The 26,584-nt window shown below is 44.0% G+C and overlaps 1 protein-coding gene across 3 annotated transcripts in view; it reads right to left on the minus strand.

Annotated features, from left to right (window-relative positions):
- FAM193A (family with sequence similarity 193 member A) overlaps positions 1 to 26,584 on the minus strand; it is a 127,760-nt gene that overhangs the window by 32,741 nt on the left and 68,435 nt on the right. For all 3 annotated transcript variants that reach the window (XM_032136157.2, XM_058430042.1, XM_058430041.1), the window contains 3 exons: positions 20,972 to 21,223; positions 2,714 to 2,912; positions 1,448 to 1,720 (listed from right to left, as the gene is read on the minus strand). In XM_032136157.2, coding sequence (XP_031992048.1) covers positions 1,448 to 1,720; positions 2,714 to 2,912; positions 20,972 to 21,223 — 724 coding nt within the window. The remainder of the gene's footprint in view (positions 1 to 1,447; positions 1,721 to 2,713; positions 2,913 to 20,971; positions 21,224 to 26,584) is intronic.

Genomic DNA, 26,584 nt, shown 5'->3' on the forward strand with positions numbered 1-26,584 from the left:
GAAGCGTGGGAGCAGTTTCCCGATGCTGTTCTAGTGATAGTGAGTGAATTCTCACAAGAGCTGATGGTTTTATAAGGGGCTTCCCCCTTCGCTGGGTACTCATTCTCTCCCCTGTGAAGAGGTGACTTCCTCCATGATTGTAAGTTTCCTGAAGCCTCCCCAGCCATGTGGAACTGTGAGTCAATTACAACTCTTTCCTTTATAAATCATCCAGTCTTGGGTATTTCTTCATAGCAGTGTGAGAATGGATTAATACAGGTGCCCATCATCCCTCTGTAATCTGTCAGTCCCCTATGGATGCTGCTTTTGAACAGTAGAAGTACTCCATTCCCCAAACTGATATCCCTTGTTAACCTCCATGAATGCTGCATACTTGTGCCAGCTGTTACCCTGGGGGCACAGCATGCTGACTTGCCACTTCTATCCTTCTTACACATTTAGAGGAGGTGTGCTTTTAGAAGAAGGAGCTTCCTACCCTACTGCTCTGTTTGAGCATCCCAATCCCTATGGATTCTTGACTTTATTTGTATGCTATAGTCAAACTTCCTGTTTAACTTTTTTTTTTTTTTTGTAGAGACGGGGTCTCACTATGTTGCCCAGGCTAGCCTCAAACTCCCAGGCTTAAGCAACCCTTCCCTCTCAGCCTCCCAAAGTGCTGGGAGCTACCGTACTCAGCCTCCTCATTCCATTTAATGCTCAATCTGTCCCAACTTTGGCTAGTGAGGCCTCTTCGAGCCAGCTACTGAGTTGCCATTGGTCTCTGATCACATTATTGCTTTCAGGCCCCCTAAGTGACAGCCAGGGGCTATACTCCAGGATGGGTGACAGGCAGCCCTGTCAGCTCACATCTGCTCAGCATTTTCCTAAAGCAGCTTCTGAGAAATCTTGCCACATGCTCAGAAAGGAATGACCTCCTGGCCTGGCCACGGTGAAACCCCGTCTCTACCAAAAAATACAGAAATTAGCCATGCGTGGTGGTGGGCAGCTGTAGTTCCAGCTACTTGGGAGGCTGAGGTGGGAGAATCGCTTGAACCCAAGAGGCAGAGGCTGTAGTGAGCTGAGATTGCACTGCTGCATTCCAGCCTGGGCAAACAAGAGTGAGACCCTATCTCAAAAAAAAAAAAAAAAAAAAAAAAACAGGGAAAAAAAAATCTCACCCCCACCCAAAAAAAAAAAAAAAAAAAAAAAAAGACAGCAATAACCTCTTCCTATCACAGAAGAACAGAAACAGAGACAAAAGCAAGACAGTGTAGCGAAGCCCCAGAGGAATCTAGCACAACAGCTACAATTCTAATCAAAGTCCTAGGGATCAGCTCTGTGTGTGTGAGCATTTTTGGGCAGTTAATTACACTTGGCTAGGCCAAGTAAAAGGCAGTTACAAAGATGAGAAGTCAGTAAGCCCAGCCTTCCTGCAGACCCCGAGGGCCAGTGAGCCTTCAAGCCTTACCTACTGAAGGAGGTCTCTTGGATGACACTCTGAACTGGCTGTTGCTGGACTGCACTGTGGTAGCTGTGCAGGACACAGAGGACGTGGCTGATGAGGTGGCCATGACAACTTTATTTGCTTCCATAAAAGCATCTTGGAAATTGTATAAACATTTCTTTTTTGCAGCATTCTTTTTCTCTTTACTATCCGAGACTGCAGGTGTTTCATTGCTAGATGGAGGTGGAAGGGCTTCCGGTCTTGTTTCTGAGAGTGTTGGCCCTAATATTTCACTCCCTTCAAAGAAGAACAGGAAAATTAAGGCTTCTGATAGCAATCACACTTAGCTAAACCCTAAAAGACATGCTGATGACTGAACACTTGATACTGGGGGTGCTACTGAAGTCAGGATCCCACTGGGATGATGCTAAGTCAACTAGCTTTTAATCTAAGAAAAAACTGTATTGAGCACCTACTATGTGCCAATTCCTGTGCTAGGTGCTTTCCAAAGTTATGTAAAGTCTTAAAACTACTTTCTGAGGTTGGTACTATTACTCCCATCCTAAGAAGATGAAGAAACTGAGGCTCAGAGAGGCCAAGCAACTTGCCCAAGGTCACACAGCTAGAAATCCTTCCTAAGCACAGATCAGGATGTCAAGTCTAGCCTGCTGTTCTGGCACATGCAGGGGCTGGGTGTGGGGCTGCCAGGAGCTCTGGCCACAGGAAGACAGAGATGAGGAGTAGGTACCAGCCCCTTTTCAGGTGCCCCTGACCCTGCGACTGAAGTAACAGCTGGGCCTCAGTGGCTGAGGCAGCTGGGGAGTAAGGAGCTAGTAAAGGGGAGAGATGCCACGTGGGGCCAATGCAGTAACCAGAGGAAGGAGTGTGAGTCACAGACTTAAGTCAACTGTGGCACTTTCTTCCTGCCCCTGTGCACTGGAGGGGCTGAGGTCTGGCTGTCACCACTGCTCGAGAATTGAAGGCCGGGCACCCAACCGTGGTCACAAGACCCTCAGCAGCGCTGAGGCCATGCCCATGTGGCTCACCGGGCTGACAGGCAGCCACGGAGCCAGAGTCTTGCTCTGCTCAGTCACACGGTGGGACTGACTGGTGGCAGATGCGAGAGGATGGAGTAGGATGACAGCCCCGAGGGGCCTCCCACTGGAGACAGAGATGGTGGAGCAGCAGCTGACTACAGCTGTGCCAGGGCTTCCACGGGAGACTACGGCAAAGACGTCAGTCTACTCAGGTTATTTTAAAACTTCAAGAAAGTTTTAACAAATTCCTTACCAGAAATTGTATCTGGCAAGAAAGTGCCAGGATTCCAGTTCTTATCATTCATCACTTCTGATCCCCAAAGACTTATAAATTTAGAACTATTCCACTCTGGAGTATTCCCAAAACAGCTCGGATAAATATGGTCTTGAAGAGATGCATTGAATACCTGATGCTTATTTGTGTGATTCTGAACAGGTGCTGGCGGTAAAGCCTACAAAAAAAAATTTTCTAATCACATATCAAAATTAATATTCTGTTTACCTAAGTAAGTAGTTAAACTACAGACAGACAATTCATCATGAACCTCATGGGATGTGCTCGCCATGAGCTGAGGCCCAGGGGGAGCACATCTCACAAAACACGGACTTCATTTATGAGACTGTAAACGACAGGTCAAATTTCAACCAGATGTAGATATGAAAAGCAACCGATGCCTTAAGGAGTATATCTGAACAAATTTTAGACAACTCAGTAACTTCTCACATTCCTACTGGGTCACATGTGAGTGTGTCATGTGCATTGTAAGATGTTTCTATGGCTTAATCTCAGCAAACATTTTCATGATCATCACTAATAAGTCAACTTTGGAATCACTGATGAAAATGGATAAAACCCTTACACTGACCTCTTATACCCAGGCAAGGTACAGCACAAATCTAATGAACTAGAGGAATTTGTATACTGTGCTCTAAAGACCAGGGCATTCTCAAAGGAGCTGCCTCATTGGCAAGCCCTGCCCTGGGCCCTGTGGGGCAGACCATTGTTGAAGGCACCAAGGGAAGGTGACCAGGGTCTGGCCAGCTGGCTAGCCAACATTCATGCATTTATTGAGCCACTAGCCATCTGGCTGCTCCTGCACAGGCTGGGGCCCCCTTGGGTCCTCCCTCTGCCTCAGCCGCTATCCAGGCAACAGGCCCTGGCTGCTGACCTTCTTAGGAGATCCTGAGCACCATGTTCTCACAGCGGCACAGTGCAACAGCCTGCACATCTGCACCAGGAACTCTTCCCAGTCCTTCTCCCCACCACAGCCAGAGTGATCTTTGTTGAACGTAAATTTGAGCATGTCACTCCCCTGCTCAGGATGCAGCAATGGCTTCCCAAGGCTCTGGCCTGAAAAGTTCCAAGGGAGCTGGGCCCACCACCTCCACCCCTCCTACTCACCAAAGCCCTGGACACACAGGCCTCCCATTGGCCGGCACACGCCTATTCACCTTCTTGGCCCTAAGTTTTGCTTGTGCTGTGTCCATGCTCTAGAATGTGCAAGCCTCAGCTCGTTACCACACTCACACTCATCCTGCAGGCCTCGGCCTAAAGATCACTTCCTCAGAGAAGCCGGCGTTGCCTTTGCTGTCACCTCCCAGGACCCAACACCCAAGACCAAGACGAGCCTTCCCACTGAACACACTAAAATCCATCATTTTCCCTCTTAGCACTTACCACAGTTATAATTCGAGACCTACTTGTAGCCTGTTGGTTTACGTCTGCCTTTCCCCCAAATTATATGCGCTCTAGGATGAGGTGGGACATCTGGGTCCTGGCCCTTCTCCCCCAGTCCTTGCTAATGCTGGGCAGACACACGGTTCTCCCTCAGCAGGACTTCTGTCTGCTGGAGTGGAGGAGTGCCCAGTTATGGGCAACCTGGTCATCACATCCTCTGGGATGCAAAAATGGCAGTGAATTCTGTAAACGCAAGTGGGAGGGTTCCCTGGAGGGTTCTTAAGAATGGGTGATGGTTCGGCAGAATCCTGCGGGCCTGGCTGGGGCAGACGGAGGACAGGAAGAGGTTAGGAGCAAAGGGATGGCGCACATATGGGGATGACAGTGCTACACGCTGACAGGCTCCAGGTTGAGTGGGGGCAGCAGCCAGGCCAAAGACAACTTTGTACCACTTTGTTCTGAAGGGGCTGGGGAGTCACAGAGGGATTTAAACAGCAGAGTGAGATGATTTGGTCAGCTTAGTGGAAAGATCAATTTGTGGCAATACTGTGGATGAACCAGAAGGCGGAAGGAGGACAAGTGGTTAGTCAGGGGATAAGAAAGGATGAAGCAATGGCAGTGAAGGTGGCAAGGAAAGGAGGAATTCTGGAGCTATCAAGATGAAAGCTGGGACTGCACATCTAGTCCAGGAGCTACCACTGCTGGCTCCACCATGAGGAGGCACAGTCAGGTGACAGCTAGATCTGAACTCTAGTCCCACGCCTTGGCCTTTGGGCTCTGCAGTCTGGCGAGCTCAGATGCCAGCTCTCCCTTTAACTAGCTGTGTGACCTCAGGCAAATCACTCAATCTTTTTGTGCTTTAGTTTTCTCATCTGTAATCTGGAAATACCTACCTCCAGGGGTATGGTAAGAATTGCGCACACTGCCTGGCCCATAGTAAGTATTCAGTGAGTGTGATGGTGCACGGCTTTCATTTTCTAGGACAACAGTCTTAGAGACTTCTATATAAAGACTACTTATATAGACATAGAGTCCCTGGACACAAAACACCTGACCAACCGACCAAACCTTTCCACCTTGCCCTTCTCTCACGGTGCTTTGGAGCAGAGAGGAAGCACTGCCCTCTGGGCTGCTGGATAGCTCAGCGAGTCCACTGACCTGGAACAGGCCCAGGAAGGCAAAGGGGGAGAGGAGGGTAGAGCAGACACTCAGGACTCAACAGCAGGAATAAACAGGTCCAGATGGGCCACCCAGGATACAGGCAAGAGCCTGAAGTCATTGTTTTGGTAAGGGAGCCCCATGGGACAAGAGCCAGGAAAATAAAAAAAAACGTATTTCAATAGATACCCATTTCTACAAAGCAGTGATAAGCTAAGAGCTGCTTTGCTGAGAAGTAATTGATGAAAACTAACAAGTAGAAGACTTCTTAGTCTTGAGTACCTTCTTGTAAGGGGCAGAAACACATGACAGATGCCACCCTGCTGGCTTTGAGCAGCAGTCCCGTCGTGCTGGCCCAGCTGGTAAACCATGACGAGAAGCACTCTCAGGGCTCTGAAGCTACGTAAGTGCCTCCTGGACTCCTCCAGACACGACCATGAGTTGTCTGGTTTCAGGTTTGAAAAGCCTGGCTGAGAACCTGGGCTCCACCACCCATGTGTGTTCAGAGAGCTCTTGCTTATGCTTCAAAACCCTATTTCAGCATCACCTCCTCTGCAAAACCACCTGTGGGCTCATTTAAAATTTTTTTTTTTTTTTTTTTTTTTGAGACGGAGTCTCGCTCTTTCACCCAGGCTGGAGTGCAGTGGCGTGATCTTGGCTCACTGCAAGCTCCGCCCCCCGGGGTTCACGCCATTCTCCTGCCTCAGCCTCCAGCGTAGCTGGGACTACAGGCGCCTGCCACCTCGCCCAGCTAATTTTTTGTATTTTTAGTAAAGACGGGGTTTCACCGTGTTAGCCAGGATGGTCTCGATCTCCTGACCTCATGATCCGCCCGCCTCGGCCTCCCAAAGTGCTGGGATTACAGGCGTGAGCCACCGCGCCCGGGCGCTCATTTAAAATTTTCTCTCTTCGGTGTTACTTTTCTGCCTAGCATCTGTAAGTTCCATTAGGTATGTCACAACATTTTGATATTTTGATTATGTCTTCTCTTTAGACTGTGAGCTCTTTGAAAAGAGGGGCCAAGACTAACCGATTTTTGTCTTCCTAGAGTCTAGCACAGGGCCTGGCACATATTGGGTGTTCAATAAGTGTTTGCTGAACAGTGTCTAGCTTAGAGGAGTAAGAGAATGCATCTATACAACTATAATATTGGAAACATACGGCAATGATTCTACACATTTGATTTACACACTATTCAGAACACCACCTACTCAAAAACGGAGACCCAGCTGTAGGGACAAAAGTAACAGGGATCAGTAACAAAAAACATTGTATTTTCTTTAATGCTTTTGCAGAAGATGCCTACTGACTTCAACAGCTTATGGATTTCTTTCAGGAAAAAATAGGTGTCTGTCACCTAGACCATTTTTGGACCATGACTATCTAAGTCCACCAATGATATAACTATAAAGTAACTCTCTCAGAATGTGGACCATGCTGTTGAATCAGAACACCGATTTCACTTGTTATACAAACCCACAGAGCTTCAACTAGCAGAAGTTTTGCATTTTTATCCACTTTGAGACAAAAGAAGTAATCCACAGAAAAGGAAAACTGTTGCTTTAAATGAAAGCTCTGACACAAATGCAAACACAACAAACTGCTTTCCACTGGGCACACACTGAGTTTATCCGGGAGCTGGGTGACTCGCCTGTCCTCTACTACCCACACCCACTCGGACATGGAACATGGGTGCAAGACACGAGGAGCAAGAGCCGCAGACTGAGTCATGAGGCCCACACGTGAGGTTCCCAACACTAAGCATCCGAGCAAAAATGAGTTCCAGTTGTATCCCCAGTAATGAAAAGGTTAAGATGACGGACTCTCTGTATTTCTGCTTAACTAAGGTTTTTTGGTATTTCTCCCAGACATGGTAAAGAGACGAAGGACCATCTTTGCTTTGGCTGTGCCAGTTTTCAAGCTGGAAGAGCTGAATCTCAGCTCTAAAAGAACACGCAGGTCAAAGGTCACAATGTGATCCCCAAATTGCAACCTATTTATGACCCTATTATCCACACAGCTTTACATCCCCAATCTAAATCTGAACTTATACTTTAAACTGTATTTAATTGAATCATGTTTTAATTGTATTAAATGCTTTTCCAGTGGTTTTACTTAAGTCTCAAAGTAACCTAGAGAGGGAGTGTAAAGATACACCCTGGCCCTCGAAGCTAACAAGGGACCAAGGCTACTTGGCACCCGGTCCTCCCCTTGCACCATGTCACCAGGCTCCACTTGACACACTGAACTCCTGAGGGCCAGAACCCAGTGGCCACTGCAAAGTTCTCAGTGGAGACTTAGAGACGTCCTGTCTTTACTTCTAGGCCCTTCTCACTACATCGACTGTTTCACATCCTCTGTGTTGGATGAAAAAGACCCAGGATTCAAAGTCACATGTCTTGGGTTCCGGTATAGATTCAGGCCCTGTAGTCGTAACTTCCTACTCCTAGGCCACGTGGACAGCAGGTGGGAGGAGCAGCAAGATGCAGCCGCATCTGCTCGGCTTTGCTCTTCTCTTGAAGGCCGTTCTTCCTCCCTGGTCTGGGCCTTGTTGGGTAAGAGGGGCTACTTAGCTCTAGATCTGAGAAAAATGACACTAAACACTTTGGTAACCAAGTGCTATCAACAAAGGCAAAGGATGAAAAGAAGTATTAGGAGGTGATGAGAGAAGCGAGGTGGAGGTGAGGGGAAGGAACGGCCACACACCATCGCCACAGTGATGTGTGGGGGCAGCGGTCTGGAAGCCCTCAAGAGGAGCTCAGGTCTCAGGCAGCTCTTGCACCAGCAGATGCCAACCCTCATAGGGAAGCATCCACTATGGAGGGCTGTGGGTTCTCACAGAGTAAGCTGAGCAAAACATAACCTCCTAATATACTCCATCCGCAAAAGGAAATAATACATCACAGGTGGTGTCAGCAGAAAACGAATCTGGATGCTCAAGGTTTCATTCAAACACAGAGTAACTATGTGTGAAATGCTTAAAGAAAGAAAAAAAAAAAAACAAGGAAGAAGAGAATATAAAGAGCTACTAGGTATCTTTGAAAAAAAAGTAAATTAAAACTTATAAATAATAAATATAGTCGGAATTAGAACTTAAGTGGCAGGCTAGGCACCATTACAGAATCACTTAACTGGAGGACTGATCCCAAAAAAGTTCTCAGAACATGGAACTGAGAGACAAGGAGATGAGAAACCTGCAAGAGCGTGTGAGGGATGCAGAACAGAAGAAGGTCTAACACCAATCTCACCAGAGGCTGAGAGAGACAACTGAATGGTTGCAGGAACATGGAGATAACATGGATGGCAATTATCAAGCAGGAAATTGAAAATGATTGGTAGGCTAAAGGCTCTAATGGAAAAAGTAGACAGCATGCAAGAACAAGGGGGCCGTGTGAGCAGAGAGATGGAAAGAAATGCTGGCAATAAAAACAATGTAAGAGAAACGAAGACTATCAGTGATGGGCTCATCAGGAGACGACACAGCCAAGGAAAGAGTCAGGGAGCTGCAAGATATGTCAGCAGAAACTTCCCATACTGCAAGGCAAAGAGAAACAAGAATTAAAAACAAAAACAGAAACAATCCCCCCAATAGAGCAAAACATCCAAAACCTGTGGGACAGTTTCAAAAGATATAACACCTGATAAGTGGAATGCTGGAAGGAGAGACTAGAGAAACAGTTGAAGTAGTAATAGCTAAAAAGTCTCCAAAATTAACAACTGACAGCACAGATCCAAAGAATTCAGAGAACATCAAGTGGAATAAATACCCCCAAAGCTACATGAAGGCATAATATATTCAACCTGCAGAATACCAAAGAAAAAGAGAAAATCTTGGCCAGGTGCCATGGCTCATGCCTGTAATCCTAGCACTAGGGGAGGCCAAGGCGGGTGATCACCTGAGGTCAGGGGTTCAAAGACCAGCCTGGCCAACATGGTGAAACCTCGTTTCTATTGAAATACAAAAATTAGCCGGGCATGATGGCGGGTGCCTGTAATCCCAGCTACTCGGGAGGCTGAGACAGGAGAATCGCTTGAACCTGGGAGATAGTGGTTACAGTGAGCCGAGATCGTGCCACTGCACTCCAGCCTGGGCGGCTGAGCGAGACTCCATCTCAAAAAAAAAAAAAAAAAAAAAAAAAAAGAGAAAATCTTGAAAGCAGCTGGGTGGGGGCAAGTGGACCTACAGAAGAACAGGGAAAAGATTCCAGAGGACATCTTGTCAGAAACCAGAAACCATGCCAGCAAGGACAGAGGGAAGTTAAACAGATCTAAAGTGTTCAAAGAAAAAAACCACCAACCTAGAATTATGTGTCCAGCGAAATTATCCTTCAAAAGTGAAGGAGAAATAAAGACTTCCTCAGACAAACAAAAACTGAGAGAGCTCATCACCAGCAGACCTGCCCTGCAAGAAATGTCAAAAGATTTCCTTCAGACAGAAGGTCAGCAACGTGGATCTACATAAAGAAAGGAAGAATACTAGAGAAGGAATAAAGACAAAGTAAAATATCTTCTTCTTCCTATTAATCTAAAAGATAACTGTTGAAACTAATCATCAACACTGTACTGGGTGATTAACATGTGGATAAGTGAAAATAATGACAGCAATGTCACAGGGAATAAATAGGGAGGGGTCGGGAGTAATCTGTTAAATGTTACCTATTTTACATTAGTTAGTTGAAAAGGGACTTAGATTAGTTCAAAATGTATACTGTAAACTCTAGGGCAACTGCAGAAATTTTAAAAAAGATAAATAAAATTGATATACTAAGAGAGGAGATAAAATCATAAAATGCTTAATTAAAAGTAGAGAAGGCAGAAAAAGACTCATAATCAATAGGAAACAATTACAAACATGCTGATATTAATCTAAATACATCAAAAAATCACTTTAAATGTGAATAGTCAAATACACCAATGAAAAGACAAAGATTATCAGAGTATATCAAAAAACAACAGCTACTCAGGAGGCCAAGGTGGGAGGACTGCTTGAGGCTAGGAGTTCAAGTTCAGCTTGGGTAACATAGCAAGATTCCGTCTCTAATAATAAAAAACAAACACAACTATACATGTCTGCAAGAAACCTGCTTTACATATGAAAACCCTAAGAAGTTGGCCGAGCGTGGTGGCTCACGCCTGTAATCCCAGCACTTTGCGAGGCCAAGGTGGGTGGATCACGAGGTCAGGAGATCGAGACCATCCTGGCTAACACAGTGAAACCCTGTCTTTACTAAAAATACAAAAAATTAGCCAGGCGTGGTGGTGGGCACCTGTAGTCCCAGCTACTCGGGAGGCTGAGGCAGGAGAATGGTGTGAACTCAGGAGGTGGAGCTTGCAGTGAGCCGAGATCGTGCCACTGCACTCCAGCCTGGGTGACCAAGCAAGACTCTGTCTCAAAACAAAACCCTGAGAAGTTAAAAGTAAAGGGATGGAAACAACCAATGGCTCAATAAAGAAATCACAAAGAAAGGCCGGGTGCGGTGGCTCACGCCTGTAATCCCAGCACTTTGGGAGGCTAAGGCAGGCGGATCATGAGGTCAGGAGATCGAGACCATCCTGGCTAACATGGTGAAACCCCGTCTCTACTAAAAATACAAAAAATTAGCCGGGCGTGGTGGCGGGCACCTGTAGTCCCAGCTACTCGGGAGATTGAGGCAGGAGAATGGCGTGAACCCGGCAGGCGGAGCTTGCAGTGAGCTGAGATTGCGCCACTAGCACTCCAGCCTGGGCGACAGAGCGAGACTCCGTCTCAAAAAAAAAAAAAAAAAGAAATTACAAAGAAAAGTAGAAAATACTTAAGAGACAAATGAAAACAAAAACATAACATACTAAAACTTATGGGACGCAGTGAAAGCAAGCACTAAGAGCAAAACGTATAGCTACAAACACATCAAAAAACAAGAAAGATCTCTAATCAGCAACCTAACTAGGATGGGCGTGGTGGCTCATGCCTGTAATTCCAGCACTTTGGGAGGCTGAGGCAGGAGGATTGCTTGAGCCCAGGAGTTTGAGACCAACCTGGGCAACATGGTGAGACCTCTGTCCCTACCTAAATAAATAAATAGATAGATAGACAGATAGATAGCTGGGCATGGTGGCACACACCTGTAGTCCAAGCTACTCGAGACTATGGGTCAGGAAGATTGCTTGAGCCCAGGAGGTCGAGGTTGCAGTGACCCAAGATCACACCACTACACTCCAGGCTGGGCAACTGAGTAAACCTTGTCTCAATAACAATAATAAATAAAACGAAACAAAAAACCCTCCCTAACTTCACATCTTAGTGAATTAGAAAAACAACAAGCTAAACCCAAAGCTAGCAAAGAAAGGTAATTTAGAGCAGAGATTAATGATCAATGAAATAGAGAATAGAAAAACAATAGGGAAAAAAAAAATCAATGAAACCAAAATACAGTTCTCTGAAAAGAGAAACAAAACTGACAAAACTTTAGTGAGATGGACGAAGAAAAAAGACTCAAATTACTATAATCAGAAATGAAAGTGGGGACATTATTATTGATTACACAGAAATAAAAGGGGATGGGAGTGGTGGCGCATGCCTGTAATCATAGCTACTTGGGAGGCTAACACAGGAGAATCATTCGAACTCAAGCGTTTGAGGCTCCAGTGAGCTATGATCATGCTACTGCACATCCAGCCTGGTCAACAGAGCAAGACTGTCTCTAAAAAAACAGAAAATTAAATTAAAATTAAGAAAAAAACATAAAAGCTATTATGAGAAAGTATTGGCTGGGCTGGGCGCTGTGGCTCATGCCTGTAATCCCAGCACTTTGGGAGGCCCAGGTGGGTGGATCACCTGAGGTCAGGGGTTCGAGATCAGCCTGACTAACATGGTGAAACCCCATCTCTACCAAAAATACAAAAATTAGCCGGGCATGGTGGTGGGCACCTGTAATCCCAACTATTCGGGAGGCTGAGTGAGGCAGGAGAATCTCTTGAACCTGGGAGGCAGAGGTTGCAGTGAGCCAAGATGGTGCCATTGCACTTCAGCCTGGGTGACAAAGCGAGACTCTATCTCAAAAAAAAATAAAAAATAAAAAATAAAAATAAATAAATAAATAAATAAATAAATAAGTACTGGCTGGGCTTGGTAACTCATGCCTATAATCCCAGCACTTTGGGAGGCTGAGGTAGTAGGACTGCTTAAGCCCAGGAGTTTCAGTCCAGACTGGGCAACATAGTGAGACCCTGTCTTCTCTTTGGAAGAGTCCAAAACAATTAAAAAAAAATTAGCTGGGAGTGGTGGCACATGCCTATAGTCCCAGCTACTGGGGGGACGAGGCAGGAGGAATGCTTGAGCCCAAGAGTTTGAGGCTGAGGCCGGGCGCAGTGGCTCACGCCTGTAATCCCAGCACTTTGGGAGGCCGAGGTGGGCGGATCACGAGGTCAGGAGATCGAGACCATCCTGGCTAACACAGTGAAACCCCGTCTCTATTAAAAATACAAAAAATTAGCCGGGCGAGGTGGCGGGCGCCTATAGTCCCAGCTACTCGGGAGGCTGAGGCAGGAGAATGGCGTGAACTCCAGGGGCGGACCCTGCAGTGAGCCGAGATCGCACCATTGCACTCCAGCCTGGGCGACAGCGAGACTCTGTCTCAAAAAAAAAAAAAAAGTTTGAGGCTGCAACGAGCTATGACCATGCCATTGTACTCCTGCCTAGGTGACAGAGTGAGATGCTGTTTCAAAGAAAAAAGGAAGTATTATGAACAACTGTACACTAACACACTGGATAAAACAGATGCAATGAAAAAATTTTTAGAAACACAAAACCTATCAAGATGAAATCATAAAGAAATAAAAAATTCTGAATAGATCTGTAACTAGTAAGGAGTTTGAACTGGTAATCGAAAACCACCCAATAGGCCGGGCGCAGTGGCTCACGCCTGTAATCTCAGCACTTTGGGAGGCCGAGATGGGTGCATCACCTGAGGTCAGGAGTTTGAGACCAGCCTGGCCAACATGGCAAAACCCCATCTCTACTAAAAATACAAAAATTAGTTGGGTGTGGTGGCATGTGCCTGTAGTTCCAGCTACTTTGGAGGCTGAGGCCAGGGAATCGCTTGAATCTGAGAGTCGGAGGTTGCAGTGAGTGGAGATTGTGCCACTGCACTCCAGCCTGGGTGACAGAGCAAGACTCTGTCTCAAAAAAAAAAAAAAAAAAAAAAAAAATCACCCAATAAAGAAAAGCCCCAAACCTGATGGCTTCACTAGTCAATTCTACCAAATATTTAAAGAATTAATACGAATCTTTCTCAAAGTTTCCAAAAAACTGAAGAGGAGGGAACACTTTCTAACTCATGTCCTGAGCACATCCCCATACCAAAGCCAAAGACACTGTAAGAAAAACTACAGGGCCGGGCGCAGTGGCTCACGCCTGTAATCCCAACACTTTGGGAGACCGAGGTAGGTGGATCACCTGAGGTCGGGAGTTCGAGACCAGCTGACCAACACGGAGAAACCCCGTCTCTACTAAAAATACAAAATTAGCCGGGCCTGGTGGTGCATGCCTGTAATCCCAGCTACTCTGGAGGCTGAGGCAGGAGAATCACATGAACCTGGGAGGCAGAGGTTGCAGTGAGCCAAGATCGCGCCACTGCACTCAGCCTGGGTAATGAGCGAAACTCTGTCTCAAAAAAAAAAAAAAAAAAGAAAACTACAAACGACTATCGCTTATGAACATTCATGCAAACATCCTCAACAAAATACTAGCAAACTGAATTCAGCAGCATATTAAAGGATTCATACACCATGACCAAGTGGGAATCATTCCCAGAATGCAAGGATAATTCAATGTATAAAAAGTAATCAATGTTAATATGCCACATTAACAGACTAGAAAAAGCCAAAGATCATCACAACTGGTGCGGAAAAAGCATGTGACAAATTCAACACCCATTCATCACAAAAACACCCAACAAACTAGGAACAGAAGGAAAACTACTAAAACATAATAAAAGCCATATATGAAAAACCCACAGCAAACAATGGTGAAAGAATGAAAGCTTTTCCTTAAATAACAAGAACAAGGCAAGGATGCCTGCTTTCACCACTTCTATTCAACATAGTATTAGAAATTTCAGCCAGAGCAAACAGGCAAGAAAAAGAAATAAAAGGCATCTAAACTGGAAAGGAAGAAGTAAAATTATCTCTGTTTGTTAGATGATATGATTTTACAATGTAGAAAACTCCAAAGATTCCACAAAAAAAGTCTGTTAGAATAGATGAATTCATCAAAGTAGGAAGATACAAAATCAACACTCGAAAATCAGCTGCATGTCTATACACTAAAAATGGTCTGTTGGAAAAGGAAATTATGAAAACAATTCCATTCACAACAGCATCAAAAATAATAATTTAGGGCTGGGCACAGTGGCTCACGCCTGTAATCCCAGCACTTTGGGAGGCTGAGGCGGGCGGATCACTTGAGGTCAGGAGTTTGAGACCAGCCTGGCCAACATGGTAAAACCCTGTCTCTACTAAAAATACAACAATTAGCAAGGCATGGAGGCGTGTGCCTGTAATCTCAGCTACTCAGGAGGCTGAGGCAGGAGAATCGCTTGAACCTGGGTGGTGGAGGGTGCAGTGAGCCAAGATCATGCCACTGCATTCCAGCGTAGGCGACAGAGTGAGATTCTGTCTCAAAAAAACACCAAAACCAAAACAAAACACCAACGGGAATTAACCAAAGAAGTGAAAGAGTTGTACCATAAAAACTACAAAACAGGCCGGGTGCAGTGGCTCACGCCTGTAAGCCAAGGCAGGCAGATCATGAGGTCAGGAGATTGGGACCATCCTGGCTACCATGGTGAAACCCCATCTCTATTAAAATACAAAAAATTAGCTGGGTGTGGTGGCACGTGCCAGTACGGGAGGCTGAGGCAGGAAAATCGTTTGAACCCAGGAGGTGGAGGTTGCAGTGAGCCAGGATTGTGCCACTGCATTCCAGCCTGGGTAACAGAGGGAGACTCTGTCTCAAACAAACACACACACACACACACACATACACACACACACACACACACACACACACACTACAAAACACTGCTCTAAGAAATTAAAAAAACATAAATAAATGAAAACACATACCATATTCGTTGATTAGAAGATAATACTGTTAGAATGTACATACTGCCCAAAGTGATCTACAGATTGAATGCAGTTATGCAGTCCCTATCAAAGTCCCAATGATGTATTTTGAAGAAATAGAAAAATCCACCCTAAATTCATATAGAATTTAACAGGATCCTGAATAAACCAAACAACCTTTTTTTTTTTTTTGAGATAGAGTTTCCCTCTTGTTGCCCAGGCTGGAGTGCAATGGCGCGATCTTGGCTCACTGCAACCTCCGCCTCCCAGGTTCAAGTGATTCTCCTGCCTCAGCCTCCCAAGTAACTGAGACTACAGGCACATGCCACCACGCCTGGCTAATTTTTTGTATTTTTAGTAGAGACAGAGTTTCACTGTATTAGTCAGGATGGTCTCGATTTCCTGACCTCGTGATCTGCCCGCCTCGGCCTCCCAAAGTGCTGGGATTACAAGTGTAAGCCACTGCGCCCGGCCAACTCAAACAATCTTTACAAACAAACAAACAAACAAACAAACAAACAAAAAACAAAAACCACTGAACGCGGAGGACTCACACTTCCTGATTTCAAAACTTACTGCAAAGATATAGTAATCAAAACAGTGTGGTATCAGCATGACATACAGACCAATGGAACAGAACAGAAAGCCCAAAACTGAAACTTCAGATATATGGTCAAATGATCTCTGACAAGGATGGCAAGATCCTTCAACAGGAAAAGGACAGTCTTTTTCACAAATGGTACTGGGTCAACTGAATATCCACATGCAAAAGAATGAAGTTGGACCCTTACCTAACACCATATATAAAAATGAACTAAAAAATGGACTACTGACCTCAATGTAAGGAAAGAACAAAACTCTTAGGAGAAAACAGAGGGCAAAAGCTTCACAACACTGGATTTGGCAATGATTTATTGGATGTAACGCCAAAGACACAGGCAACAAAGAACAGACAAATTGGACTGCATGAATTTTTTTTTTTTTTTTTGAGACACAGTCTTGCTCTGTCGCCCAGGATAGAGTGCAGTGATGTGATCTCAGCTCACTGCAACCTCCGCCTTCCGGGTTCACGCCATTCTCCTGCCTCAGTCTCCCGAGTAGCTGGGACTACAGGCGCCCGCCACCAGGCCCGGCTAATTTTTTGTATTTTTAGTAGAAACGGGGTTTCACCGTGTTAGCCAAGATGGTCTCGATCTCCTAACCTCTAACCTCATGATCCGTCCGCCTCGGCCTCCCAAAGTGCTGGAATTACAGGCGTGAGCCAGCGCGCCCGGCTGAAAAATGTTTAAATGTTGTGCATCAACAGACACTATCAACAGAGTAAAAAGGCAACCCATAGAATGGGAGAAAATACTTGCACATCATATATCTGATAAAGGACTAACAGACCAGAATAGAAAGAGAACTAAAATGCAACAACAACAAATCTGATTCAAAAACAAGCAAAGGACTTGAATAGACGTTTCTCCAAAGAAGATATACGAATAGTCAATGAACAATGAAAAGACGCCCAACATCCCTAAACACTAAGGAAATGCAAATCAAAACTACAACGTGTCGACGGTCACTGACACAAGAAAAAAAGCCCTACAATGTGATACCACCTTACATCCTTGAGGATGATTACTACTAAAAACGCAGAACAGAAAATAACAAGTGTTAATGAGGATGTGGAGAAACTGAAACCCTTGTGCACTGTTGGTGGGAATGTAAAATGGTGCAGCCACTGCAGGAAACAGTGGCAGTTCCTCCAAAAATTACAAATACAATTACCATATGATCTAGCAATTCCACTTCTGGGTACACACCCCAAACAAGTGAAAGCAGGGTCCTGAAATATTTGTACACTCATGTTTACAGCAGCACTGTTCATAGTAGCTAATGTATGGAAACTACTCATGTGTTCACTGATGGAGACACAAAATAGGGTACAGCCGTATGATGAGTATTATTTAGCCTTAAAAAGGAAGGAGATTCTGCAATATGCGACAACATGAATAAACGCTGAGGACATTATGCTAAGTGAAATAAGCCAGTCACAAAAAGAGAAATACTGTACAATTCCACGTACATGAGGTACTTAGTCACAATCATAAAGACAAAGTAGAATGATGGATGCCCACGGCTGGGAGAAAGTGGAGTTATTGTTTAACAGGTAAAAACCTCCAGTTTTACAAGATGAAGAGAGTTATGGAGACGTATGATGGCTGCACAACATTATCAATGTATTTAATACCACTGAATTCTACACTTAAAAATAGTTAAGATTGTACATTTTATGTTATGCGCATTTTACTATAATAAATCTTTTCAAAAAGTAAAGCAATGAAGGAAGATATACCATGCTAACACTAACCAAAAGAAAGCTGGAGGAGCTATATTAATTTCAGGCAGAGCAGACTTCAGAGCAAGGGAAGTTACCAGTGGTAACGGGGAGCATTACATAATGATAAAGGGTCAATTCTCCAAGATGACGTAACAGTTCTCAATGTGTGTGCCGCTAATAACAGAGCATCAAACTTTGTAGGGTAAAAGCTGATAGAACTGTGCAAGGAGAAACCGATGAATCCATTATTACAATGGAAGTCTTCAAGAGCCCTCAATCAGAAATGAACAGATCCAGCAGGCAGAGAATCAGTCAGAACATAGTTGCTCACTGACAGAACTCAAGAGCACCATCAATTAATTGGACATAATGAGCATCTGAAGACCGCTTCACTGAACAACGGCAGAACACATATTCCTCTGAAGCTCACATGGAACATTCACCAAGACAGACCATATTCTGGGCCATAAAACATACCTTAATAAACTCAAAAAAACAGAGATTATACACTGTATGCTTTTAGATCACAATGGAATTAAAGTAGAAATCAGTGACAAAAAGACAGTTGGGAGATCCCCAGATATTTGGAAATTAAATTCTCTGGCACTTACAGTTTTTATTTTATGTAGTATTTCATTACTGTATTTTTCTCAGCAATTACTTTGAACTTACAAATAACTTATACTCAACATATAAATTCAGTATGTCACTGGTATGAAGACACTTGAAAATAGAAATTAGTCTTCAAGTCTTTTTAATTTCAAGAATTTTTTTTTTTTTTTTTTTTTTTGTAGAGACAGGGTTTTACTATGTTGCTCTGGTCTTGAGCTCCCAGGCTCAAGCAATCCTCTCACCTCGGCCTCCCAAAGCGCTGGGATTTACAGGCGTGAGCTACCACAACTGGCCAGAAAATAAATTTTTCATAGTACTCATGCTAAAACATTTTAGGTACTAAATATTCACCCACAACGCCTAAAATATGAATTATAAGAATTACAACTACAATGACATAATGTCTTAAAAGGCAAAAACTGTGACCCCGGCACAGCAGGAACTCCCCAAGGCCCCAACAGTGCAAAAGTGATGGCAGACACAGTACACGAGGCCCCTCCACATTCAGCACCCACCTTCTGCTCCCTACATTCACAACTTCTTGCCCAACAATCCTCCTGTTGATTATCTCTAAGAAACTTACTCCTATATCACTGAAATTTGTGCTATTCTGATATAGTTCATTTGCTTCTTAAGCTGTCCACAACTCACTGGTGGACCAGGAGACCCCTTCAGGGCTGCTAACGCATTATGCATTTAGGCACAGATGTGGTCACAGCATCCAACTAAGCCAAACTAAGTCAAATAACACAAACTAATATTGTAAGACCTGGTAAGTGACAATTCAAGTTTGTTTACAGAAACAAACATTTTCATACCAGATGCAAATGAAGTATTTTGATAACTGTATCTTATGTTTCCACATAACAATGGCCACCACATAACATATTTTAAATGAATCAGTGAATAGTCTTCAGTTTGCTAAAGTGGTAGAAATAACATTTAGTTATAAATTTCTAAGTTTCTATACGCCCTCTACCACATATGGCTTGACTCCATATTTGCTTTTCTATTCAAATCTTTCTATATGATTAAAGTTTAACAGGTATCAAAAGAACAGATGTTAGATACAAATGATGCTCCTAAAACACGTTTTTCTTCTTTTACCCAAACATAGATCTCTAATTTCCTAAGAAAAGGCCAAAAGCCCGGGAAAACAATCAATTTTTAACCAAAGGGGCCCCACAGTCTTTAGTAATAATCAACTTTACTATTTTACTTGAGTATTTTTAGGAACTAATTCTTGAATAGCTTCCACCAGCAAAAACATATAACAGAATATTATCTTTTCTTGGAACTAGGTAGGCAACACCAAGGAGTGGAAAACTTCCTAACTTTACACATACACCCAGAGAAAATCAGGCTACAAACGAGGCGGACCATGAAGATAGCCTGATTCGACTACATACCTGAAAAATGCTATTAAAAAGCATTCTATTATTAAGACATCATTAAAAGTTCAAACTGAGCAATATTCAATCGAAGAAAATTTAAGCATGAATTTGGATGGTCGTGCCAAGTAATTATAATAGATGTGGTAAACTTACGACATCTATTCTAAACCTGTGTCTGTTAATCTTCCACCTACGCCTCTCCCTAGCAAAGAGACAACAAACCTCGCTTACGGGCTACATGTACCCCACTTCACAGTGACCCCTAGAGGGGAGAAAACACACATGTGTTTGGAAAAACTGTGGTCTGGAAAAAATCATTCCATGTCATGTCCTCCTCCCTTTCTGTTCCAGCTCAAAATCATTGTTTTAAATAATAAATTAGGGTTTGAAATAAATTGTATTTTTGACTGATTAGAGGTACCTTTGGACAAGAATAACTGGTATAAAGAAAAAAAGGAAACAATTAGAATTACGGTGAGTCATTCTGGTAAAGGTAAGCTCAAAATAACTAGAGAGGCAAAGCTATCTAAGGTCCAAAGAAAGAAACCACCCTAAGATTCCACTGTAAAGTCTAAGATACTAAGTATACACATGAGGTTCTCTGGGACGAAATGCATAAAAATCAACTTATTTCTAGATCCTCACTCCACTTCCTGAATGGGCTCTTCACACTGGGTTTCTGGCAGCTTCTCCTGTCTGTATCCTCCCCTCCCCAGGGCTCCATCACCGGCAGGGCGCTATAATTTTCTGTGGCATCACATTTAGGGCTCCTCCTTTATTTAGGCTTGTGTATTTCTAAATGCAAAAGCAGCATAGTCATTTTAGACCCTGTAGAGTCCAGCCAGTGTTAGAGGACTCACGTTATATTCACATTATTTTACCTATCACATTAAGAAAAAGAGCAAGCCCTGGAAGATCACAAGTAGATGACTGGTCTTCTGTGGAAATATTCCCTAGGTTTAACCTGTTAGAAATATCACCTGAAAAATCCTTCTGTTCTATTTAATTCTGAATAAAAGAACTATGACCTTCACAGTTGTTTTTAATGATTGTTACAACTGTAAAGGTTCAAAATTACAGTGCTTAAGAGATTATGGTGAAAGGAAACACTTGCAGACCTTCCTATCGAGAGCAGATGCTATCCTATGCAAGTTGCTAATTCACAGATTTGTTTGACTATGTACTCCTGCAGGATCTCAGTGAAGAGTGGGCTTTCAGACCCTTTTTGCCCCGACTTACCTTACTGTGTGTGAAGGGGGGCGCTGCATACAAGGTGGGGTGGATGAGAGGGCGTGGCAGGTGTGGAACAGTGTGCAAAGGCACATGTCCATGGATGTGAGGGTAAAGGTGCAGTGCAGGGTGTGTGGGCTTCTCTGGGCTCAGGAACTGATGGCCAGGAGGAAGGGCTCCGGCTGTCATTGCAGATGGTGTCAGTCCAGAAGCTTCTTGCTTACAAACATGACATTCACAAGTGTTTGGAGCTTGTTCAGCCTAAGAGGAAAGAAAAAAAAAAATACCTATTTAGTGAAACAATAAATGGTATGAATTAAAGTCAGTCACATTCTGCCAAGTAGTTACAAAGCAAATACAAAGGTAAGCGGGCTTTTCCTGACACCCTGAGTTGACCAGGGCCTTCCATGCAAGGAAAACGAGGGACCCCAAGAGACTGGGACTGAAGAAGCTGCACAGAGAGAAAAGGTGTACCTCATTCCACAGACAGACTCAGGTAGAGCCACTGGTTCTGCATCCTATGCCCACGCAGAAAATTTCACTTCCCACATGTGAGCAGGGACAAGGGAACTGGTGAAGACGACAGAGTACAGAGGGGATGGCTGTGCTCCACTGGGCTCACACTGCCTCTAAATGGTCACACACAGATTCTCCAAAACAAAGCAGAGATGTGACTTCTGGTTACGGTGGAGTGAAGAGGTCAGTGGCTCCTTTCCCTCAGGGCAAATGTAAAACTGAACACAATTGTCAAAGGCGACCCTTCCGAGGCTCTGGAAATCAGCCCAAGGAAAATACTGAGACACATTTATTCATGCAAATCAGCTAGAACTTTAAGGAAGAACAGCAAGTCTGGCTTTCTTGTCTGGGACACTTTCCATTTCCTGCACCTGTACTCCACCCCTGACTCAGTCGGCAGTGGGCACAGGAGTTCTATGACTGCAGGGATGTCAGTGCAAACCAACCCTGCTGCCAAAAACAGCAGCCTGGTCAGGCAGACGGTGAAGCAGTAAAAGCAGTGAACTCAGACGGGAATGAATAGGGAAGCCTGCAGCTCTGTTCCTGTGAGACTGAGGTCCCAGCTCGGGTGAGTGGCAGAGGAGACAGAAATGTAATAGGGAGAACCCTGGAAACGAGAGCACCATGGAAGGGCTTCTTAAGCTGTCCACAACTCGCTAGCTGACCAGGAGAGCACAGTGCATGCACTGAGGACACCTCAGGGGCTGGAGGAAGGGGCCAACACAGCTGACTTGAGAACTGGCTGAGTGCTGAGTGCATTCACCCCACAGCCAACAGTGGAGTCCCCGTGGATTCAAGGTGCATGGGCAACCTCCACCCAAATCATCAGCTGGCCAATCAGCCAAGTGGACAAAGGGCAGACCTCTAGAAGCCAAACTAAAAAGCAGAAGAGAAGACGTGAGCTGAGACACCCACAGCCACATAATGTGGGAGATACAGATCCTGCAACTGAAGCCCAGGAAATAACAAAAACAAAAGACAACAAAGGACCCTCAAAGGAAAAAATGATAATGCAAAATTATTACACTATTTAAAATGTCCAGTTTTCAACAAAAAATTATGAGACAAGCAAAGATTAAAGAAAAGTATGACCTAGGCTGGGCACGGTGGCTCACGCCTGTAATCCCAACACTTTGGGAGGCAGAGGTGGGCAGATCACTTGAGCCCAAGAGTTCAAGACTAGTCTGGGCAACACGGCAAAACCCTATCTCTACAAAAAGTACAAAAACTATCCAGGCACGGTGGTGTGTGCCTGCAGTCCCAACTACTTGGGGGGCTGAGGTGGGAGGATTGTTTGAGCCCAGGAGGTAGAGGCTCGAGGCTCCAGTGAGCTGTAATCATGCCCCTGCACTTCAGCCTGGGTGGCAGAGCAAGACCTTGTCTGGAAAAAAAAAAGTGTGACCCACATGCAGGAAATAAATAGTCAAATGGTTAACAGGAGTGAGTTCAGATACTAAATTAGCACACAAAGATGGCAAAGCAGCTGTTATAACATGTTCAGACAATTAAAGGAAAATATGAAAATAAAGATTCAACATATAGGGAATTACTATAAAAAAAGAGAAAAAAACAGTAAAATATAAATTCTATAGGTGAAGAGTACAATAGCTAAACCAAAATTTCACTAAAGGGGCTCAAAAGCAAACTTAAAATGGCAGAAAAATCATCTGTGAACTTGAAGAAGAGCAATGGAACTGATCTAGGATCAGAGAGATGAGGGGAAAGTATGCAGATGCTCAGAGGCCTGTGGGAGAGCAGCGAGCACTCCAGCATGTGCAGAACCAAGTCCCAGAGGAAAGGGGGAAGAGCATCCAAATAACATCTGGACATTCCACTTCCCAAATGTGATGAGAAACATTGGTCTACAGATCCAAGAAGCTCAGTGAACCTTAAGATGGATAAAAACAAAGAGATACTGAGAGCTGCAGAACTCTGGTACACAATGACCACCTAAGGCTTACTGCAGCCAAAGGCCAAGTCTCTAGGATGACCTCAGACCCTACTAAAACACCTTCTTGAGAAAGCCAGGCTGCCAGGAGAATTGACTGTTTATTCTAACAGTCTGACACCTGATGACTGTAACAAAAGTAACACTCTGGTGTAGAATTTGATACACTGGGTATAGGATATCTCTGTACCTTTCACTCAACTTTGCTGTGAATCTAAAGCTATTCCTAAAAACAACCACTCTATTTTTTATTTATTTATTTATTTTTGAGACGGAGTCTCACTTCTCGCCCAGGCTGGAGTGCAGCGGCGCGATCTTGTCTCACTGCAACCTCTGCCTCCCAGGTTCAAGCAATTCTCATGCCTCAGCCTCCCAAGTAGCTGGGATTACAGGCACATGATAGCACGCCCGGCTAACTTTTGTATTTTTAGAAGAGATGGTGTTTCACCACGTTGGCCAGGCTGGTCTTGAACTCTTGACCTCAGGTGATCTGCCCGCCTCTGCCTCCCAAAATGCTGGGCGTGAGACACCCCCGTGCCTGGTCTATTTTTTAAAATGAAGGCAAAATAAAGACATTTACACAAAAAGAGAATTAACTGCTAGCAAACTGGTCCTGTAAGACATATTAAAGGAAGGTAAAAACAAGATGGCAACTTAAATTCGGCAGAATTTAAAATGAAGAATGACAGAAATGACTAGCCAGCTAGCAAATAGAAAACACTGTATAAATACAGGCCAGGCGTGGTAGCTCATGCCTGTAATCCCAGCACTTTGGTAGGCCAAGGCGGGTAGGTCACCTGAAGTCAGGAGTTTGAGACCAGCCTGGCCAGCATGGTGAAATGCCATCTCCACCAAAAATACAAAAATTAGCCGGGTGCCATGGTGCCTGCCTGTGATCCCAGCTACTCAGGTGGCTGAGGCAGGAGAACTGCTTGAACCTGGGAGGTGGAGGCTGAAGTAAGCCAAAATCGTGCCACTGCACTCTAGCCTGGGCAACAGAGTGTGACTCTGTCTCAAAAAAAGAAAAAGGAAAAGGAAAGGAAAAGAGAAAGAGAAAGAGAGAGAGAGAGAGAAAATATAAATGTATTTTTCTCTTTTATTTGCTCTAGAAATTATAAAACTGTATAAAGCAGTAATTAAAACATAGTATTGGTTTGTAACATATACAGACCTAATTATATATAGGACAATAATAGTACAAAGGAGAAAGATGGAGATGGAGCTCTTGCGGAGCGAAGTTTGTATATTTTACTGGAATTAAGTCAGTAGTTATCTGGAGTAGACTGTGATACATTAAGATGCATATTGTGGGCGGGCGCGGTGGCTCACATCTGTAATCCCAGCACTTTGGGAGGCTGAGGTAGGCGGATCACCTGAGGCCAGTTCGAGACCAGCCTGGCCAACGTGGCAAAACACCATCTCTACCAAAAATACAAAAATTAGATGGGCGTGGTGGTGCACATCTGTAATCCCAGCTACTTGGGAAGCTGAGACAGGAGAATCGCTTGAACCTGGGAAGCAGAGGTTGCAGTGAGCCAATATTGCGCCACTGCACTCCAGCCTGGGTGACAGAGCGAGACTCTGCATCAAAAAAAAAAAAAAAAAAAAAGATGCATATTGTGGCTGGGTACACTGGTTAAGTGTAATCTTAGCACTTTGGGATTTCCTGGCGGGAGAATCACTGGAGGCCAGGAGTTTGAGACAAGCTTGGGCAACACAGGGAGATCTTGTCTCTACTAAAATTAAAAAAATTAGCCGGGCATGGCAGCACACGCCTATAGTCCCAGCTTACTAAGGAGGCTGAGGCAGGAAGACTGCTTGAGCCCAGGAGTTTGAGGCTGCAGTGAGCTATGATGATGCCACCCCATTCCAGCCTGTGTAACAGAGCAAGACCCTGTCTCTAAGAAAAAAAGAGATACGTATTGTATTTTTTGTTTTTTTGTTTTATTTTTTATACCGACATTCACAAGAGATACATACTGTAACCCTACTGCAGCCACTAAGAAAATTAAAAAAAGAATCAACAGAAGAATTAAAATAGTACACTAAAATTTTTGTTTAATATTTAAAAACACAGATACTGACATATACAGGATAAAAATGCAAGGCCCAACTAAAAGATGTTAAACAAATTTTAGATTCAAAGACACAAAGAAACTGAAAGTAAAAGGATGAAAAAATACAACATGTACACAGTAACCCAAGAAGGTGGAGTGGCTATATTAACAAATAAAATGGACTTTAAGAAACACCAGTAGACAAACATTTCATAATGATAAAAGGGGCAATACATCAGGGGAGCTATAACAATAATTCAATAACATCACCCCCAAATGCATGAACCAAAACCAAGAATTGAAAGGAGAAGGAAATAATCCAACAGTTAAACTTGAAGGCTTCAATATGCCTCTCTCAGTAACCGATAAAACCACCAGACAGATAATCAGTAAGAATATATACTATGATCCGAGTATCTGTGCCCCTCCAAAATTCTTATGTTGATAGCCTAAACTCCAAAGCGATGGCATTAGGCGATAAGGACTTTGGAAGGCTCTACTCCTCAGGAATGGGATTACTGTCCTTATATGGTAGCCTGAATAGACCAAGACAATATAGAAGACTTGAACAATGTCAGCAACCAACTTGATCAAACTTTCATTTATTGAACACTCCACCCAACAAGAGCAAAATACAAATTATCTTCAAGTACACATAGAACACGATCTAGACAAACTATATGTTAGGCCATAAACAAGTCTCAATAAATTTGGAAGCTCTAAAATCAGTAATCTAAGCTTTTGTTTCAACAAACTAGAAAAGGAAGAGCAAGCGAAACCCAAAGAACACAGAAAGAAATAATGAATTTCAGAATGGAAACCAATGACACAGAAAAGAAAACAGAGAAATTGACAAATCTTTAACCCAAGTGACTGATGCCATTAAAAGGAAGATAAAATTACCCAAATCAAGAATTAGCATCACTGCCGGGCGCGGTGGCTCAAGCCTGTAATCCCAGCACTTTGGGAGGCCGAGGCGGGCGGATCACGAGGTCAGGAGATCGAGACCATCCTGGCTAACACGGTGAAACCCCGTCTCTACTAAAAATACAAAAAATTAGCCGGGTGTGTTGGCGGGCGCCTGTAGTCCCAGCTACTCGG

This window comes from Hylobates moloch, unplaced genomic scaffold (assembly GCF_009828535.3).
Source record: "Hylobates moloch isolate HMO894 unplaced genomic scaffold, HMol_V3 SCAFFOLD_17, whole genome shotgun sequence".
Lineage (NCBI taxonomy): Eukaryota > Metazoa > Chordata > Mammalia > Primates > Hylobatidae > Hylobates > Hylobates moloch.